We start from the raw sequence: 17,081 nt of genomic DNA on the forward strand, positions 1-17,081 counted from the left end.
CCCCGCCGCGGTTCCCGCCGCTGCCGCCATGGAAGAGCAGAAGGAGAACTGCCCTGAGGCCGCCCTGGACGAGGCGCGGGCGCCGCCCGCCCCCGCAGCCTGCCCGCCGGTGAGTGCGCGGGGCGGCGGGGGCGGTGCTGGCCCAGCTCGGCCCGGCCCGGCCCGCCGAGGGCCCGCGCACCCCCACCCGCCCATGGCGGCCCAACAGCCCGCCCGGCCCTTCCCCGCCGCCCAACCCTGCCCCGCCGCCCCGGGTTCCCGGCGCTCGCCCCTCGGAGAGGCGCCCCCCGCGCCCCGCAAAGGCCGCGAGTAGCGGTCGGGAGCCGAAGTGCCCCCCGGGTTTTTCGTCGTGGTTTACTGTGTTCCACTCTGTGGATTCTGGTTAGTTTGAGGCGTCGAGAGAGACCCCTTGATGCTGGTGAAGGCTTTGCCAGCTCGCACCAGAGAACTCGTTGTTTGTTTTTTTTTTTTCTGTTGAAGTTGAGATGCTCGTTTAAGTTTTGTCTCAGAGAGCTGCTCTTTGGCATGGCAAAAGACATGGGCATTAACATCCCTTTACTGTTTGTTGCTCTTTAGGAACATTGTGTTTCAGAGCAGGCTTTAATGTTGATTTTCTTACCCATCTGTAAGCTAATTCGCTCAGATTGATCACAAGTGTAACAGCGTGATGCTTTACTGTATCTTGATGCCAAAACGATCTGTAAAATGCTCTGAGTTTTTGTTTTGACCTTCTTAAATGACTTTCTGATTTGTCTTTCTTTTAGGGTAGGCAGCATTGTAGGATCAGTGATCAAGAAACTAATGGCAAAACCTCAGCTACCAGTTCAAATGACTTCAGTGATCCTGTTTACAAAGAAATTGCTTTAACTAATGGTTACATCAACAGGATGACCAGAGAAGAGCTCAGAAGTAAACTTGCAGAGTTCAAGCTTGAAACCAGGTTCGGCTCATTTGTGAACATTTTGATTTATCTTTAAGAACAGTAGAGCCATAAAGGATGATTATTTTAAAGTTTAAAAGCTCAGCACAGAGTGAAAAGCAAACACAGCACCAAACACCAGTTGTTTTCTGTGCAATTGTGATGCAGCTTTTATTGTAGTATTAATGCATACTACCTAATATGTGCTGTCTCAACTGGTAACCCAAAGAAATGAAAGAATATCTAACTGTAGGATACTTCTCATATCATCTCTTTGGTCAAGGGGGAAAGAAGAACTGCAGTCATTCTCAGGTGATGTTGCAGACCTTCAGCATATAGAAAACTTGCTTCAGAACATAGTTATTTCTCCTTTTACAGTATAGTTGTGCTACTTGCTAGAAACTCTGTGGTGACGGGGCTCACGATTTAATAAAAGCAGAAGACAGGGACCTTTAAATGGAGAGTTTGCTACTCTGAATAGATGTGCTAGAAAAATGTGAAAAGATGAATTTGTTATAAGCTGGATTTTTGCTCACTGGGAAGGAGGGAAGGGAATAGAGCAGAGTTCCTGCTGTATTGGAAATGACCTGCAAGACTCTGATAGTGCTGTGGCCAGACAAATTTCAGATACTGTGTAGAAGATCAGCTGGGAAAAACAAAGTGTGTTGTTTCTGTTGACACCAGTAATGAGGAAGTAGTGGTGGGGAGTTAGCAAAGTGAGAAGCTTCTGCTCTGCAGCAAGAGGGAATATGGAAGGTGAGATGGAGTCTGAAAGGAGAAGTCTAGCTTTCTAGAGAAGACAGAGCCTGTAGGGGAGAGGCTGTTCAGAGGGGGAAAAAAAAAGGGGATTTAGCAGAGATTGATCTGAACAGAATCAAAGGAAAAAATTGGTGTAAAGGAGGGAAGTGCAACCTGCTACCTCCAACATATCTGTCTGCAGATGTTCTGAATGCATATTTTTTTCAATTCTTCCTCTGGTTAAATTAACTTAGTGCCTCAGGAAGAAAACAATTTTATCATTACCTGAGAAAATGTTCAGTAAAACAGGTTAGATTTGTACAGCTATTTGATAGTTAATGTGATCTAAAAGTAAAAGGCAGAATTCAAACAGTATATGATGTGTTTGTGGTTTCTTCCTAGGTTATTTTATTTAGCTGTAAATGCAAAAAGCTTTAAACTTCTCTTTTACCGAAGTGAGGTTTCTTTTCTCAATATATCCAATTAAGTTAGTCAGACTATGTCTTCCTGTAAACATCAGCTCTAATTAGAGAGTTGAGCGGATTGCCACACACCATCCCTTGAGGGTATTGTGATAGCAGATTGTCTCCTCTTTTCAACTCTTTTTATAAGTTTGATGAAGAAAAAGGTAATTTCCCCCCTCCCATCAACTCCCCATACTGTCTCAGTTTTGAATGAACTGCTCATTGAATTAAACTAGATTAATAAACCAGAGTGATGAAGTTATCTGCAGAAACAGATGATGTTCTCAAATGCAGGTTTAGTAGTTAGTTAGCAGTTTTATCCTGTGGATCACTGGGCTGCTTTTCTGATAATACCTCTTGCTACAAGTATTTCTTACAGCTTCTCTGATTTCATTTGCAACGCATAATTTTGAAAATAACTTCCTTCAAAAAGTAGCTTATCCTTGTTTATTCTGGTCTAGTTTGGTACAGTGGCAGTTCTGGTACCTGCACTTGCATATTATGTTTGTATTAAAAACATGAAGTAACTTTAATTGCTTTCTGCTGCGAGTTTTTGTAAAGCCACAAACCTGAAAAGCAGGGTTTTGACTAGCAGGGCTTTCTGGCAACTGAAATCTTGAGCACTTTATTTTAATTGAGTTATTCAAACTCTGGTTTGAATTTAAATTGAGAGGAATTTATAGCTGGGTTCTGCGTTATCTGTGCCACTGAGGCAGAAAAGACCTCGGGCATGAGCTGCTTCAGGCAGAGTGCACAGGGAAATACAAGTGAAGCAGTGCTGCTTCCAGGGCCAGAGGTCATCTGGGAGCAATCTACAAAGACTTGGGCTTTGCAAAGGCTTTGGCTACTGAGTCTTGCTGAACTAGAGGTGACTGCGGAGTGTCTCTGTGCTATGCTTCCCGGTCTGTCCCTGGTATCATCTTGATGTGTTAGTTGTTGGGGGGTATCACAGCCTCTGTGTTATTCCAGATAATGGATCGTTAACTGTATGAGCAAGTCGAATTCAGGCTTCATAAGTGCTGGTGTTCAAAATGAGGTTAATAAATTATGAACTTTCAAATGTTAAATACAGCTTCAGTTCTTCAGTGGGGAAATAATTAATTAAACCAGAGTGCGATCTTTGTCATTTATCTCTTCAGAGGGGTGAAAGATGTACTGAAAAAGAGACTGAAAAGCTATTATAAGAAACAGAAGCTGATGCAGAAGGAACACATCAGTGGAGAGAGCTGTTATGACTACATCTGTGTCGTTGACTTTGAAGCAACTTGTGAAGAAGGAAACCCACCTGAATTTGTACACGAAATAATTGAGTTTCCTGTTGTCTTAGTAAACACGCGTACCCTGGAAATAGTAAGTGATCTAATTGCTGTGTTGGTTTGCTGTTCTTTGGTGTAACGTCTTTGCATCTGAAAGTCTTTATTAATTTTTAGGTAGATGTTGAACTTCGTTAAAAAAAACATACTTTTTTCCATGAAGACCTGTCCTCTGTTCCTCTTAAGTACAAACAAAACTTTCTGTTCTGAAGGCAGCTGGAATAGATCATTCTCCTGTTGTTGACCCCCTCTGTTGATGTGAGCTTCTCAGTCGTCCGTGTCTCTTCTCCCCTGGCCTTCCTTTACGTGCTTTAAGATCCATAAATCTATTTCTAGGAATTGAGGTATTCATCATAATCAGAAAGTAGCAAATTCTGTGGTCCTGTGTGAGGCAGTCTGGAAGACACTAATGCAGAGGTCTAGAAAGTAAGGTTGAGTGAACTCCGGTTTTGTCAGGCTACACTGTTTCTACAATGCACCCAACAGATTGACAGCTGCATAATTCAATTTTAAACATAGTTCGTAGGCATTTGGCAGCTTCAGGTGCTCTATTCTGGTACAGCTTTCTTCTAGAAAAAACTTCTTGCTGAAGTTGAAGTGACTCAGTGAAACAGAGGATGTGCACACACCTCTGACTAATGGTTCATTTATCAAGAACTAAGAAGAAGAGGATTTCCAGTAATCACTGTGCTGCTGCATTAGAGTGTAGCTGCATGTATGACTAATTGCAGAAAGAGGATTATGCAGATTACCAAGATTGTTTTTATTACCTTTAGAGTGGTAGGAAACACCACGTCTTCTGTCCAAAAGGTTTTGTGCTGTTGTAGCAGCAGGGATTTGGGGCTCGCTTTTTTCCATGAAATTTGCCTGCGTCTTCACTCCTGTATTGCTCAGTTTCCCAGAGTGAGGTCATGTTTATCTTTGCCTGGCTGGCATCGAGAGGTGTAGGACTTGCATGCAGCTTCTGAGATGTGCAACCAGTTGCTGTCCTTGAATTGCAGGTGAGCCTTTAGATACCACTAAAAGACATAAGGCTCTGCTCATGCCTCTCTTTTCTTTTTCCTTACTCCCATTCTCCTTTTCCCAAATCCTCCCCTTTTTTGCAGTCTGCCCTTCTCCCCTCTTAAATCCACATTCATGCTCTATGATGCCTACTGGCTTTAGAGGAAGGACATGTTCTGGTTGGAAAGCCATCCATCCCATTAGGAATCTGGTGATGGCCAGTCAGGAGGCTCATACTGGCTCAGGAGGTACACACTCTTTTTTGCATCCAGCTGGACAAGTAGCTGCTATTGCCTTTGGGCTATAGGCAAGCCAGAGAAACGTGTTTTGGGCTACACAGTGTGCTACAACTGAGCATTTGATTCTCTCGTTACAGGAGGATACCTTTCAACAATACGTGAAGCCAGAGATTAATCCCAAGCTTTCAAACTTCTGCATCAATCTGACAGGAATAACCCAGGTAATTTGCACTTTCATTTCTTCAGGGAAAAATATGAAAAAAAGAGTGATGTAGTGTTTATGTTTTCAGACTGGTAGTCTTAAATGGTTATCTTTCATATGGCTATTTTTCTGTAAAGCCTGTTCTCTTAATCCTTTTTTTTTCCCCTATCCCAATAGCACATAATTGATTTCACTACATTGGTCATTTTGTAGGGAAAAGCACTCACTTTGTGATTCATGTGTAGAAACTTAATCTTTAGCAGAGGAAAGCACCTTTTGAGTTGCATCAGTTCCACTTCTATGATTTAATTCTAAAGAGTTTAGAGTCTTAGGGTGGCAATTGCCTGTGGTCAAGTAAGTTGAGCAGGAGCCTGGGAAACAAGCTCAAAAGGTTCCAATCAAAGTTCGGCTGCTGAGTAACCTTGTTACCTTTGCAGAAGCTATTAGGGGGTCGGCTCTTCTAGTGATGCTTTTGTGATGCTAATTTTTTAAGTTTAGACAAATCTGTACAGTTGTCAGTTAATGTGTAATCTGGTTTTCTAAAGGTTTTGGTGAAGCCAATTTTGTAAGTACCCATATACCAATATACTTTTTACACTTCATGCTGGTTTGGTTTGGTTTTTTTTTTTCCTGAAAAAATGTTCCTCGCTTTGGTTTGCTTTTTTTTTTTTTTTGTTGTTTCTCTTAGGACATTGTTGATAAAGCTGATACTTTTCCTCAAGTTCTACAGAATGTCGTGGAGTGGATGAGGCAGCGAGAGCTGGGAACAAAGTATAGCTATTCCATGTTGACAGACGGGTATGTCCCTATGCAGCCTTCAGCACAATCTAAAACTGTGAAACCGTGTTTAATATTTGTGAGAGTATTGTTAAAGGTGGATCAGGACACTGCCATTTTGCTGTTTTATTTTGACTGAAGCTTTTGGGCAAATGAGCAAAGCTCAACTAAACAATTGGAAATGAAGCTTAAATCCATCAGATGGCGCTGTTTCTTTCCTAGCTGTCTGTACGCAGCGAAGTGCTGTTGAACAGACTTCTTACGCTTTGCTGTTGCTGTAATTCTTCCTTTATAATATGTGCCTTCCTTTTTTCATATGTGCCATATGAAAGCTGTCTAGCTTTCATATGGCACATAACACCTGAAAGTATCACCGTGCAATTTCAGTTCTAAGCGACTTCCATGCCCTGAGGTTTGAGAGATGTGTGGTGTTTGTGCTGTAGGGTCCTCTGTGAGTGTTAGTGTTAATGTTGATACGTCCTGCATATTTTGCCAGAAAACAGTAATGGATTGTGATGTTTATGGAACAAGGAGAAATGGCTAGCACAGAAACTTCTGTGCTTTGGCTCAGTGGTCTATGGCTCTGGTGGGTCCCAGCTCTGACAAGCTTTGTGTGTGAGGGATTGACTAGTCCCTCAGACTGCCACCTGAACTTGCTCTCTCACAAGGTCTGTATGGAAAATCAAGTCCCCTAATGACTGCAAAAGGAACAGGTCATGAGATCTAGACACAGCTGTGATGCAACATTGTTCTTGTGATCTTAGCTTTGTTATATGGTGAAATACAGTGTTTGAGCCTTGTCTTTTATGGAACTGGCCTGGGATTCTTTTTTGCAGGTTATGCTTGCCTTTTAGCTGTGAAACATTACTATTCTGTTAACATGCCTGCTTTCCTCCTTGAAATAAGTAGGACAGGGAGTTTTTAACATGAGCTGTGTTAAGGTGAATGATGCCTTTTCATGTTTGCCTGCAGTAGGAGTGCATAAACTCAAAACTGGAGTTCATGAAAAAAGAGCGTGGAGAATCTTAGTATAACTTTCTAACACTTCTGTCAAGTAAAACACAGATAAATATTCTATAGTGTGAGTAGTTTGAAAAATAATGTATCGTAGTAGATGAACGGGTACATAACTAAAGTTTTTTAACTAAGCCAACTAAATTACCAAGTGAGAAATTATTTTTGGTCATGAGACCTTTTTCTCAAAATTCCTGAAGATTTAGGCAATTCCTATGAGTCACAGGCCTTTTCTGGTTAAGAACCTCTATCACTGAATGTTGTTGTGTCCAGTGTGAACAGTGAAGCATTTTGAAAAGCTGTCACACAAGACTTGAGGTGTACAGGATAGATCCACACACACTTTAAAAATAAGAAGATAACATAATACCATTCCAACTTTAATTAATTTAAGGAACTAGGGTAAATTCTATTTGACTAAGTTTTAACCTGTGATTACATTGCTGTCTTTGGAAACAACAGTGAATTCAAAAAAGAAGATGGTAAGCAAAACTGGTGCAAGACTGGTTATATTACTGAGCCTAAATGTCTCTGGATATCCCCTCCAGAGGAATCCTCTCAGTGAAATTCCTTAAGGAAAATAATTGCAGTGAAATCTCTGTCATATAGGTGAGATTGTGCAAACAACTGAAAGAGATAAGGAAAGAAGCTTTATTTTTGCTTGAAGCTTACAAACTTGTTGGGGTGGTTCTCTTCAGGAAAGCAGGCCACAAGTGCATAGGATTACAGTTTCATCTTCTCATAAAGATCTGGTTTCTCATAAAACTAAGTGCAGTGTTGTTTTAATAATGTACGTGAAGTAGAGAGATGTGTGTGTACCCAAGTAATCAGGAAAATTTAAGGTGTCACTTGCTTTCCCCAAGGGCTGCATAAGCATCTAATTTATAGGCAGTTTTTGGAGTAGATGGGGTAGGTGCAGTAGTGGGCATGCTATTTTTTTGTTTTAACATCCTAGACCTGAAACCATCCTAATGAAAGTCTTGCTCATGTCATTTTTTTTCTCCTATGATTAACAATTTCATGTTAAAAAAGTTCTTTATCATGACTATAGCAAAAGAGCTTTTCCTAACCTGTTTTCCTTCTACTGATCACCAGAGACAAGACAGCTTTTAGTGCTATGGCTATGCAATATATAGAGTATGGCATTATATATTCCTAATGTTTTTCTCTTTTGACTTTTTAAGGTCTTGGGATATGAGTAAATTTTTGTACATCCAGTGCCGTATTAGCCGTATCAGATACCCTTCTTTTGCCAAAAAGTGGATCAATATTCGCAAATCATATGGGAACTTCTATAAGGTTTGTACAAATTGTTGTTTCTCTTTCGGGATAATTTCATTGAAAAGTCTAGTATGTCCCATTGTGCTTGTCTTCTCTGCTTGTGTAGTATAAAATTATAGTACTTAAACCAGTTGCCAGGGGTTTCATGTCCAGATCTCACTTCAGTAATTGAAAGTTATTATATAATCTACTGCATTTTGATTTTAATCTTGTTTTTTAAGAGTTAGGATATGCTCCATGAAGGATTGTATAAAAACATCATATTAACCCTCTTAGATCAAGTGTGTCTTAAAGTAGTTCAGCTGAAAAGGCTATATTGATTTTTCAATTATTTTTTCTGGTTTTCGTGTAATACACTGCAGAACTAATTTGCGCCACTACCCTCGGATAATCTTGACTTTTGACAGTATAACAGGGACAGAGAAAGATTAGGATATATCTACAGTGGAATCAAATTGTCAGGAGAAAAGTAATACCAAGTTCCGTGCTGGACCTTAATGCTGTTTTCTGTCAGATTACCATAAAATGAGTTATTGGAGATTCTAGCAAATTCCTAGTCAGCCTACACTAAACTACTTTTTTTGAATGTGATTTCAGCCTTGCTGTTGATCCTCTTTTGAAGAGCTTTTTCATAGTAAATGTGACCTCTAGATGAAAAAGAGGTTGACATTTAATAAGAGAAGAGCTTTACTTTGTGCTGGGCAAATATTACAGGGTTACTCCATTTCTCCCTCTATTATTGTGCCTTCTCTGCATGATGGTTTCTGTTGGAAAGATGCTAGGACACAGAACAGTTTTGTTAATCCCATCATCTTTAAGCTAGACAAACTTTCTTTTTCCTGCTCTATTAAGGCATCATCAGAGGCAATGAGGATTGTAACTTGGAAGGAATCAGTTTTTTGTGGTTTTTTTTTTCTCTTTAAATATATGTAATCAGTTGTAGCATTTATAGTTGTTCAGTGCTTCTGTTTACCTATTCCATGCTGCTGTTGAATCTGTTGTTAATAGATGAAATCGATGACAAGGAATGTACTGAAGCTTTCCTGTGGAATATCCCACAACCTGCAATATGCGTCCCCTGCCCGGTTTGTTTGTGTTATTACTGGGGCTGCATACTGCCAAGTTTTGGCAACTGTGCTCTTGCCATTCTGCCTAGCTATTAAATCTAGTAGTATGGTGCAATATCCTGGAACTTGTCATGGCCCATGTTCCCCCACCCCAACCACCACCATCACCAAAAGAGACAGCTAAAGTTTTCATTTAAAGTTATCCTTTGTTTTTCTCCGATGTTTCCAAAGAACAAGTGTGTATTTAGTAGTTAGCCAAGAGAAGACTCGGGGCTTTAGCTGGTGTTGCACTTTGTATGGGTAAGTCAGTTAAGTTTCCATATCTGTTCATGCTATTGGTCATCCATGGGCTGCTGTAGGCGTTGCTGATCTGTTCCTGTGGTGGTTGGAGGCATTCAGGAGCTTGATGTCAATGAGAACCAGGAGCCTGGTGCTTCTTTAATCACTCAGCATTTAAAAGGAAAACCGAAATCTGATTCCCTCTGCAATGCCACATTGGGTGGCATTGTTTTTTATTAAGATTGTTAAACCTGTTTAGACCACGGCTTCCACCCTTGCCGGTGCAGGTGCATCTTGAGCTGGTGCTGGTGAGAGGCTCTTGACATCATCCTGAGTCTAGACAAGCTCTTGTTGACTATGTCTCCTCTGTAAAAATGAGAGTATCTGTCTCACCAAGGTACTTTGAAGTTAAATGGTTAGTGATCTGACAGAAGGCAACATGAAAGTATATGTGACTTAAGTAGAGTTAAAATCTGCATGTGTTTCTACTGCACAGTGTTAGATTAAAGAGACTTGCTGCAAAAATTAATCCTTGAACGTTCCTCACTTTCTCCATCAGGTTCCTAGGAACCAGACCAAGCTGACAATCATGCTTGAACAGCTGGGCATGAATTATGATGGGAGACCTCACAGTGGACTTGATGACTCTAAAAACATTGCAAGGATAGCTATAAGGATGCTGCAGGATGGCTGTGACCTGCGAGTGAATGAGAGGATTCATGGTGGACAGCTGATGACAGTCTCCTTCTCAGCCCCCTTAGAGGGAGCCCCTGCTCCACAGATGCCCTGCTACAGAAATTAGCATTTCAGCGGCTCTGCCTCAGGAACTGCCCTCAGATACCCACAGAAGACTGTGTAGAGCTTATTAAACAGCCACCTCTGCCAGCTCGTCTGCCATGCAGAATTCTAAAGCACCTTAACTAATCATCTCCATTGAAACCAAGAGGAGCGTGGAAGCTCTCTGAAGCCTGTTGCAGCATTTTTTTTTTATACTGATGATTTTTGTTTTTTCAAACTTTGCTAGAACTAAGGTTGATGTGCGGAATCCCTAAGCTTTTGAGAGCACGTAATTTAAACACCTGCAAAGATGGATTGCTGCCGTTCCACCCCAGCCTGTGGATAGTATTTATTCACTGTGCTGTACTCTAATCATATCTAGCATCTGCTTATTCATTGCACACAAATAAGCCATTGCTGGAAGAACTGAAATAGCAAGTGGTCGGGCTGGCCTTTCCTGATAAGGCACTCTTCCCGGAGTTCCTGCCAATTTTTTTTTGTTTTTTACCGAGTCTAGGAGAAATGGGAGCGTGCTCATCAATTCTAAAGCAGTAGAGAAGTACTATGGTGTTCAGGGCTTATCTTTAAGGGATATGTTTGTCTCCTTCCCCATCAAATAGAAGAGCTGTGAATTGAATAAAAATTTTGTTAAAGCAATATGATAGTATGTTTTTTAACCTGTATTTTAAAACACAAGGTTCTTCAGATTTTCATTTTGAGGATCACATCTCCTATTCCTGCTATACTTATAGCTGCCCTTCATTTAATGCCACTTTTAGACACTGTCAGCCATTTGGGCTTAAACATGAGTGAAGTAAAAGAAGTTCAAAACATGCCAGATCGTCAAAATTTCATGCTCTGTGATTTACATAAAACAGGAAGCTTCTGGTTCATAGCTAAAAGCATGCTCAACTCTTTTTGGTATCTTCTTGTGCTTCTGCCACCTCTATCTCAAGATCTAACGTTGGAAGATAAATATGATTTTATTAGTAAAGGCCACAGCTAATTACTAACAACTTCTGCTTACTTCCCAGGCCTCAGATAGGATGATATTCAAAAGAGGCCAAAGTGTTAATTTGTTTTGTCTCCATGGGCTGTTACAAAGTTACAACATTAATGTGATCAGCTTTTCATTAGAATGGCTTTCTCTGAAAAGCAGAATGGTGCATTTTGGTTGCTCTTAGTAAAAAAAAAAAAAAGGTTAGTTTGCTATCCCTATATTGCAGTTCATTCTTTCTACCACTTTAGATTCAGGAAGCAAAATAACCAGTTTAAAAAGCTTTGTTAAGAACATTCACTGTTGACTAATCAAACGTGTCCCAGCCCCCCTTTGCTCTTCTGACTGTTAAATTGCATCAATGGAAATGTGAAAGCTTTTATTTTAAATTCATGTAAGAGGGAGAAGTATTGGCTAATTCTCATTTGCTTCATAGGTTTTCTTTCCAGAGTCACAGATTTGGACAGTCACAACTGCTTTAACTGCTTTAGAATGATGTTCTTTTCTTCACCCCCCCCCAAAAGCAAATACTTGTTCTACTTGTAGAGTTTTGTTGAACTTAAGAGTTTCTTTTCCTTCTGTAGCCACATTTGATGAATATTCAGAAGGGTAAAATCCAAATCTCTGATGTGCTCTACTCCTAAAATACCATTTATCTGTCAGCCTATGTTTTGTACAAATTCTTATATATGTGCTTTTCACCGTAGCAACCGTAGTATTCTCTTTTCTGAATAACCATGGTAATTTACTTTTTTTTTTTCTTTTTTTTGTCTCTGAGTTACTGTGTGCAGGTTTCTATGATGAAATTGAGTGTAGCTCAGCAGATCTCCCCTTGGCATGTTGGCTGCCAGAGACTTTATCACTAGCCTTTTATTTACAGGTCTGTAACCAGGCTCGCAGTCAAAGGAAAAACTTCTATTTGTTACAGATTATACTACAGGTTGCATAAGAGCTTTGTGATTTTACATCGTTTATTTTAAGTACAGAGTTGTTTATTTTTGTTAAATAACTTCAAAAAGATATTTTGAGATAAGGCTTAAATATTAATTGGTTTCTGTTTACTACTTGAGTAGGTTGGTGGGTTTTTTGTCAGTGAGTTGCAGAAGTCAGTAAAATCATTCCAGATGCTATTTTGTCTAAGTTGGATTAATGTAAGTTGTAACTATTTTCACAGAATATTTGAGTCTGTGATTTTGAGATAAAGTGAATTTTAACAAAGTTTGGTGGTTTGCTTGAAATGTAAACAAACTTATTAAAATAATTTTGCATTTTGAAACATGTCAGGTACTGAATTTGGTCTATAAAGCATGAGATGATTTCAGCAGTCTTGGGAGTCTTGGTGTCAGCACAGCTCACGTTGCTAGTCCTCTCTGGTGGACAAGCAACATTACCACAGCTGGGTGGCTTAAATCTCTTACATGTGACTAGTTCACAACACTCAATAACAGGATAAATTTTCCTGGATGCATTCTACCACAGGGAAAGGAGGCATTTGAGAAAAAAAAAAAAAAAAAGTGGTATGGTGTTCAGCCAAACTGTGTTTTTTCAGATTGATCTCATTTGTTCATCCAGAAAAGCTTGCTGAGTGCATCTGCTTTCATGAATATTTTAATTTATTAGAGGAGTCATCCCGTGCTGGAAAAACTAATTGACGACTATGAACAAAACAATCTCGTTCTTCTGCAGAAGAAAAGCATGCAGACATTGCCCTGTTGGTAGAGTAAGAGTCCTTGTTTTGTTGTTGTTTTTTTTATTTCACATTTCAGGAGCTGTACTTGAGCAATTGTACCACTACTGCAGACAGCCTTTGTAGAACAGTAGCGAACTTTAAACAAAGAAATTGCAAGCTAATTTCAACATGAGTGCTTTCAAGTAGGTTTCTTAATATGTATTTATATGAATGTGAGAGGGTTTCACAGAATCTTGGGGTTATGTTAGGCAAAAAAGTTTCTCAGACAGGTTAAAGAGCAATAGCCTCACTGTCTCGATGAGCAAATACCTGAGCAAATGGGAAGAAGAGGTCACAACAGTTTGTGCCTCCCCATCAACATCCTAGTGAGGTACAGCTACAGGGGCAGCTCACAGCAGGTCAGTTGTCCACAGAAATTGCTCCTGTGTTTGTCTTATGATAAGGTAACTTAATAATTGAGTTTAACAAGGTGGTTGTTTCCATATTTTGTTGGAAATTACCATTGCAGTGAGGAGGGGGCTGTTCTCAGCAGTGGAAGTAAGTAAAAACCTCAGTTTACCTTGAGCAGAGTTCTCATGCCCTTGGAAAGCTCTCAGCACTTTACTGAAGGCCTTCACCATTCTTTGGTAGCCTTGCAAAAGCAATGTTTTTTTCACTCATTTTCTCTCACCCTATCTTCCCATGGCTGCTTTTAAGTCCTCCTTTTCCCTTTTTCTTCCACTAATGAACTTTTGTCTCCTCTGGAAAAAATTTTGTGCTAGGGACGATCTTTGTATGCTCTGTCTAATCTAGGGGGGAAAAAAATTACAACCCACAGACCCTTTATTAAAAAAATTGGAAGTTTTACCTGTGCAGGGTAGGTGTCAGGAGACCCAGTTACTGACTGCAGGCTTTTGAAACAGGCAAAAATATAAAACATCATTCTGTTGCAACTGAGTCCATTCTAGCCCTCTCTCAAGTACTTCATGTTTGGCAGCTTGCCAGGACGATTCACCAGATGGAGATACATGAAGCAGGCAGGTGATGATCAGTACACACTTCTGCTCTGCCTTGTGCTGAGCTGTGCCTTAGCTGCAAGGATGGATGCAGACAAGGCTTTGCAGGTTGAGAAGCTGCTTCTCTCTTAGGTTCTTTCTGAGTCAGCCCTCTCATGTTCACAGCCTCCAACACTTGACTGGCTTTTGCCCTCTTCGAATTGGAGGACTTGGTGGGGTGGGAGAAAAGCCTGAAGTAGCTTAAGGGGTGTGTTCCTTAAACAGAAGGAGTGTGACTTCTTTGCACGATGTGGCCTCATATGAAAAAAAGTCTTTTTCAAATGAATGACAAGAGCCTTGGACACCTCTTTATGGCAGAGGTGACCTCTGGGTGTGTTCTGATTAGGGAGGTGATTGCAAGGCTCGAGAACTGTCTCCTGTGGCCACTCAGTTCACAGGCGCCTATGGGTAGCCCCGTGCCCTGCTCCTGCAGTCTTAACCTGGTGTGGTCATAACTGCACATCCTCATTGTAAATCTTGTGATGCTTCTTGCACATATGGGGGGAGGTTCTGCCTACTTTCCTGGCTGAACTCGTGCTAATCGTGGTTTTTTGCTATTTGAAGTGAATGGTAGCATTGGTCTTGCATTGGTGTAAAGTACTTGCAGGTGATTCTGACTTCCTGTGCTTATGTTCCCTGTTTCAGTGATGTTGATTTTGAAAGAGCACATGTAGCCAAATGGACCTCTGTGAGCCCGAGGTGTCCTGATAAGCGGGAATTGCTTCACTGTGGCTTGTGTTTAGGTTTGGGGTGGTGTGCAGGTCCCCGGCTGCAGGCCGGCTGTGAAGTGCGACACACCTTTCCAGAGAGCTGCACACTCAGCAAAATGCTTTATGACTGCAATCAGTATGATTTGGAGGTCTCCTTGCTTCATTTCATAATTCCTAGCTTGAATTGATAAGGAGTTGAATGCTTATGGTCTGAGCAGCATGAAAGCATTTTCTATGTAATTTAGAGATAGGTGTAGCAGGCAGCTGTATGAGGCTCTATGTGCCTCCCTTTCTCACTTGCAAACGCTTCCATTCAGCCATATATGAACTAAGCTGATAGAGACCTAAAAAGAAGGGAGAAGTGAGATGTAATTAGCCGATCTAGGCAGGTTATGCCCAATAGGTGCTTGTACTTTTCCATATAGCCTGAGTGTTTAACACGGTTGAACTTTGAGAACGGGCTCTTTGGGATTCCAAACACCATGTACAGAGAGGGTAACTGACTGCTTCTGTACTGCATATTCTGGCTGTATTTAAGTACGGTCTGGGAGATAGCACGGTCATATATTGCTGTAGTCCACAAAGAGAGGGAGGACGGAGCCAGCCACTCTTATTGGTGATAGCTGTGCTCCAAATGGGAGTCTGGGCAGGAGACCTCCCCACCTCCTTTCCAAACAACACAGCTCTGGTTCTGTGAAAACCAGTCAAGGGGAAAAACAAGATGTAGATTATCCAGTAGTCTTGATCTGCTGCTGGGATTGCTTAGTTAACAAGGAATTTTCCATGTGATTTTAGCCACAGACAGGGCCTTCAGGTCAACTTGACTCCTCAGAGGACTCTTTTTTGTTACTGATAGAGAGGTGTTCCTACCAACACAGTCTCCTGTGATGTATTACTTTGGTAAGTTAAGCCATGTCCTGCCAGAATTAATATCCATAAAGCAGGTCACCACACCTGTCAGTCTTCAGTAAACAGGCAGACCTGAAGATAAGAGGCATTTATTTGAGCTGAGAAGCCTGGGAGGGGCACGGCTGAAAGAGAAATCAAGAATCCAGCATTGGAGGCAGTAGTGGTAGTGCCTGCAAAGCCTGTCTGTCAGTGCTGCAGATCTTTAAGAGCAGTTTCCTTCAGCCATGCTGGTGCTTTGTTTTTCCCCCTGTTAATCTGTAGTCACACAGGCATGCTGCTTCTTCGGACCCCTCTCAAACTTCACATTTGCTGTATTGGGGGCCCGCTTCCCTGAAATTTACTGGGTCACTCCGTGTTCTTTCTTGTTTTGCTTACATGAAATAGTCCGTCCCTGACCCTGCTTGTACTGATTTTCTAACCAGCCTTGTCTGGAAGCAACTGTGCTCTATGCTGGAATCCTGTCTGCACTGCCGGCCCAACTGTTAGGAGCAGGTCTGACAGAAACCTCAGCAGATCAGGGACTGCTGCCTTGTGTAGTGTGGTGTTGCAGTTCCCAAATGCTGCAGCCATTTAACAGACACTAACAGTAGGGAGGACAGTATAAGTAAATGGAGAATCTCTTGGCTTCCTTCACAAGTCATGGCAAACAGCTTGTGGCAAATTCTCATGGTTTATTGGCTCTTTCATTCACGCATGCTACCGCATGCACATCTCTGGAGGTGCTGCCATCGGTTGAGATTCTAAATCATGGGAAGGACAGGGTCATTTTGAAACTGAATGCCAATTAAATTAGATGTGTGATGGGTGATTGATATTTGTTTCTGCACTAGAGCTGCATTGGTAAGTGTAGCATCATGTGGAGGAGGTAGAGTGACACTTGACAAGACTGAGCAAGTAAACCGATTCAAATGCTTTTGATTTTTCTGATAAACTGTCATTAGCCTTCAAGTGTGGAAAAGTTGTGTTGGCCTTGAAAGAGGAAAATAATGTTTTTAAACTTACAAAAATCCTTTAGAAGTTTGTATTTGAAGAATCGTGAAGATGAAGAGGTCTACATATGATCTCAACATAGTGTAGGAAGTTTTCCTCCACTGTTTAGTGTGGGAGATGGTGATGTCCTCTGCAAGTGTTGAATCAAGGCTTCCAAAATGAATGGTCCTCAGACAATGCTCTTTCACTGTGAAAACAGAATCACTGTAACAGCCTATGATTTAGCTCCCTTTTAGGCAGAAGAAAGAAATGCTGCCATCCTGGCCTCCAGCCAAGAGACCTGCCCACCTTGGTGGATACCGACTGACATAGACACTGGAGCTTTTTGTTGTTTGGTGACATGATTTGGCAGGGAGTGAATGAACTGATTCTGTCTGTGTGTGAAACGTTGGCTGATTCTGTCTGTGTGTGAAACGGTTCTGTAGATGTTGTAGTAGATTGTGCCAGACTGGGTGAAACTTCTGTTTTGAACCGAGGTAGCCATGCCCAAGGCTGTAAAGCTTCTTTCCTGAGCCAAGAGACCACGGACCTAATTCAGGCCTCTCCTGGTAGCTGTGGTAGTCAGCAAAATACTCTGTAGTGGAAACACGAGCTTTTGTGTCTGAGAGGTGTACGAGCACAGGGCTTGGCTGTGTGCTGGTGGGTATATAGCCAGTTTGTGAGACTGTGTGCGTACCTT

At 41.3% G+C, this 17,081-nt stretch overlaps 1 protein-coding gene across 2 annotated transcripts; it reads left to right on the plus strand.

The window, feature by feature from the left end:
* Positions 1-12,345, plus strand: ERI1 (exoribonuclease 1). Of its 2 annotated transcripts, none has more exons than XM_027891844.1 (7): positions 1-109; positions 765-940; positions 3,261-3,471; positions 4,813-4,896; positions 5,566-5,675; positions 7,853-7,967; positions 9,855-12,345. In XM_027891844.1, exons 1-7 carry the CDS (start codon positions 29-31, stop codon positions 10,095-10,097), a joined length of 1,020 nt encoding a protein of 339 aa, XP_027747645.1. In that variant the 5' UTR covers positions 1-28; the 3' UTR covers positions 10,098-12,345. The 2 variants fall into 2 exon arrangements, with proteins under 2 accessions (XP_027747645.1, XP_027747646.1); XM_027891845.1 differs by lacking the exon at positions 1-109 and adding an exon at positions 312-381 and having other exon boundaries at positions 9,855-10,254.
* The last annotated feature ends 4,736 nt before the right edge of the window (positions 12,346-17,081 follow it).

This window comes from Empidonax traillii, unplaced genomic scaffold, assembly GCF_003031625.1.
Source record: "Empidonax traillii isolate 1590-97213 ecotype Southwest subspecies unplaced genomic scaffold, ASM303162v1 scaffold331:size1191723, whole genome shotgun sequence".
In the NCBI taxonomy this organism is placed as follows: Eukaryota; Metazoa; Chordata; class Aves; order Passeriformes; family Tyrannidae; genus Empidonax; species Empidonax traillii.